This window comes from Eimeria tenella, genomic scaffold (assembly GCF_000499545.2).
Source record: "Eimeria tenella Houghton genomic scaffold, Eth_scaff301, whole genome shotgun sequence".
NCBI classification, from domain to species: Eukaryota; Apicomplexa; class Conoidasida; order Eucoccidiorida; family Eimeriidae; genus Eimeria; species Eimeria tenella.
The window spans coordinates 5,167-8,415 of NW_013544268.1; the positions used below are offsets into that span (position 1 = coordinate 5,167).

General features: G+C 61.8%; 2 protein-coding genes across 2 annotated transcripts; both read left to right on the forward strand.

Moving 5' to 3' along the window:
• Positions 1 to 1,359: 1,359 nt before the first annotated feature.
• ETH_00010320 (uncharacterized protein) lies at positions 1,360 to 1,974 on the forward strand (the record flags this gene model as incomplete). Its single annotated transcript, XM_013379427.1, has 1 exon — positions 1,360 to 1,974. The coding sequence occupies one exon, from the start codon at positions 1,360 to 1,362 to the stop codon at positions 1,972 to 1,974; it is 615 nt and encodes a 204-aa protein (XP_013234881.1).
• Positions 1,975 to 2,393: 419 nt separating this feature from the next.
• Positions 2,394 to 3,008, forward strand: ETH_00010325 (uncharacterized protein; the record flags this gene model as incomplete). Its single annotated transcript, XM_013379428.1, has 1 exon — positions 2,394 to 3,008. The coding sequence occupies one exon, from the start codon at positions 2,394 to 2,396 to the stop codon at positions 3,006 to 3,008; it is 615 nt and encodes a 204-aa protein (XP_013234882.1).
• Between the last annotated feature and the right edge of the window lie 241 nt (positions 3,009 to 3,249).

A 3,249-nucleotide genomic window follows, 5' to 3' on the forward strand; every position in this document is an offset into this window, starting at 1 on the left:
CACTATTTTCCGACACGCGCGGCCCGCCTCTCCCCTGCAAACCACCTCCCATGCGCTTCCTCCTCTTCACCTCCAAAACGGCGCTCCCTCCTCTGCAAACCCCCTCCCTCAGCCACAGCGACCGCTTCCCCAGCCGCTCCAACTGCAGCCTACCCACGAACCAAAGTGTCATCGCCGCACCAAAAACGAGCAGCGGAATGCACCAAACACAACCACGCCCTTCTCCTCTTCTTGCAAGCCTTCATTCACGACCCGTCAAACCACCACACACAACCCACCTCGGTTTGGAGGAGGCAGCAGCATGAGCAGTTGCGGCGGGGACAAAATGCGCAGCAGTTGGTGCACCCATCCGCCACGTCGAGGGGCTGTTCCGGGAATTGAACCCGGGACCTCTCGCACCCTAAGCGAGAATCATACCACTAGACTAAACAGCCGACGAATCCCGCAGGTGACCTTCCACAGCGCACCCCCACGCAACCTGCCCTGTCCTCCGCTAGTCACCTCCTCCGCTGCATCGCACTATTTTCCGACACGCGCGGCCCGCCTCTCCCCTGCAAGCCATCTCCCATGCGCTTCCTCCTCTTCACCTCCAAAACGGCGCTCCCGCCTCTCCGAACCCCCTCCCTCAGCCACAGCGACCCCCTCCCCAGCCGATCCAACCGCAGCCCACCCACGAACCAAAGTGTCGTCGCCGCACCAAAAACGAGCAGCGGAATGCACCAAACACAACCACGCCCTTGTCCTCATGCTGCAAATTTCCATTCACGACCGGCCAAATCACCACACACAACCCACCTCGGTTTGGAGGAGGCAGCAGCATGAGCAGTTGCGGCGGGGACAAAATGCGCAGCAGTTGGTGCACCCATCCGCCACGTGGAGGGGCTGTTCCGGGATTTCAACCCGGGACCTCTCGCACCCTAAGCGAGAATCATACCACTAGACTAAACAGCGGAGGAATCCCGCAGGTGACGTTCCACAGCGCACCCCCACGCAACCTGCCCTGTCCTCCGCTAGTCACCTCCTCCGCTGCATCGCACTATTTTCCGACACGCGCGGCCCGCCTCTCCCCTGCAAGCCACCTCCCATGCGCTTCCTCCTCTTCACCTCCAAAACGGCGCTCCCTCCTCTCCGAACCCCCTCCCTCAGCCACAGCGACCGCCTCCCCAGCCGCTCCAACTGCAGCCCACCCACGAACCAAAGTGTCGTCGCCGCACCAAAAACGAGCAGCGGAATGCACCGAACACAACCACGCCCTTGTCCTCGTGCTGCAAATTTCCATTCACGACCGGCCAAATCACCACACACAACCCACCTCGGATTGGAGGAGGTAGCAGCATGAGCAGTTGCGGCGGGGACAAAATGCGCAGCAGTTGGTGCACCCATCTGCCACGTCGAGGGGCTGTTCCGGGAATTGAACCCGGGACCTCTCGCACCCTAAGCGAGAATCATACCACTAGACTAAACAGCCGACGAATCCCGCAGGTGACCTTCCACAGCGCACCCCCACGCAACCTGCCCTGTCCTCCGCTAGTCACCTCCTCCGCTGCATCGCACTATTTTCCGACACGCGCGGCCCGCCTCTCCCCTGCAAGCCACCTCCCATGCGCTTCCTCCTCTTCACCTCCAAAACGGCGCTCCCTCCTCTCCGAACCCCCTCCCTCAGCCACAGCGACCGCCTCCCCAGCCGCTCCAACTGCAGCCCACCCGCAAACCAAAGTGTCATCGCCGCACCAAAAACGAGCAGCGGAATGCACCGAACACAACCACGCCCTTGTCCTCGTGCTGCAAGCTTCCATTCACTCCCGGCCAAACCACCACACACAACCCACCTCGGTTTGGAGGAGGCAGGAGCATGAGCAGTTGCGGCGGGGACAAAATGCGCAGCACTTGGTGCACCCATCCGCCACGTCGAGGGGCTGTTCCGGGAATTCAACCCAAGACCTCTCGCACCCTAAGCGAGAATCATACCACTAGACTAAACAGCCGACGAATCCCGCAGGTGACCCTTCACAGCGCACCCCCACGCAACCTGCCCTGTCCTCCGGTAGTCACCTCCTCCGCTGCATCGCAGTATTTTCCGACACGCGCGGCCCGCCTCTCCCCTGCAAGCCACCTCCCATGCGCTTCCTCCTTTTCACCTCCAAAACGGCGCTCCCTCCTCTCCGAATCCCCTCCCTCAGCCACAGCGACCGCCTCCCCAGCCGCTCCAACCGCAGCCCACCCACGAACCAAAGTGTCGTCGCCGCACCAAAAACGAGCAGCGGAATGCACCGAACACAACCACGCCCTTGTCCTCGTGCTGCAAATTTCCATTCACGACCCGTCAAACCACCACACACAACCCACTTCGGTTTGGAGGAGGTAGCAGCATGAGCAGTTGCGGCGGGGACAAAATGCGCAGCACTTGGTGCACCCATCCGCCACGTCGAGGGGCTGTTCCGGGAATTCAACGCAAGACCTCTCGCACCCGAAGCGAGAATCATACCACTAGACTAAACAGCCGACGAATCCCGCAGGTGACCTTCCACAGCGTACCCCCACGCAACCTGCCCTGCCCTCCGCTAGTCACCTCCTCCGCTGCATCGCACTATTTTCCGACACGCGCGGCCCGCCTCTCCCCTGCAAGCCACCTCCCATGCGCTTCCTCCTCTTCACCTCCAAAACGGCGCTCCCTCCTCTCCGAACCCCCTCCCTCAGCCACAGCGACCGCCTCCCCAGCCGCTCCAACTGCAGCCCACCCACGAACCAAAGTGTCGTCGCCGCACCAAAAACGAGCAGCGGAATGCACCGAACACAACCACGCCCTTGTCCTCGTGCTGCAAGCTTCCATTCACGACCGGCCAAACCACCACACACAACCCACCTCGGTTTGGAGGAGGCAGCAGCATGAGCAGTTGCGGCGGGGACAAAATGCGCAGCACTTGGTGCATCCATCCGCCACATCGAATAGCTGGCCCGGGATTTCAACCCGGGAACTCTCGCACCCTAAGCGAGAATCATACCACTAGACTAAACAGCCGACGAATCCCGCAGGTGACCTTCCACAGCGCACCCCCACGCAACCTGCCCTGTCCTCCGCTAGTCACCTCCTCCGCTGCATCGCACTACTTTCCGACACGCGCGGGCCACCTCTCTCCTGCAAGCCACCTCCCATGCGCTTCCTCCGCTTCACCTCCAAAACGGCGCTCCCTCCTCTGCGAACCCCCTCCCTCAGCCACAGCGACCGCCTCCCCAACCGCTCCAACCGCA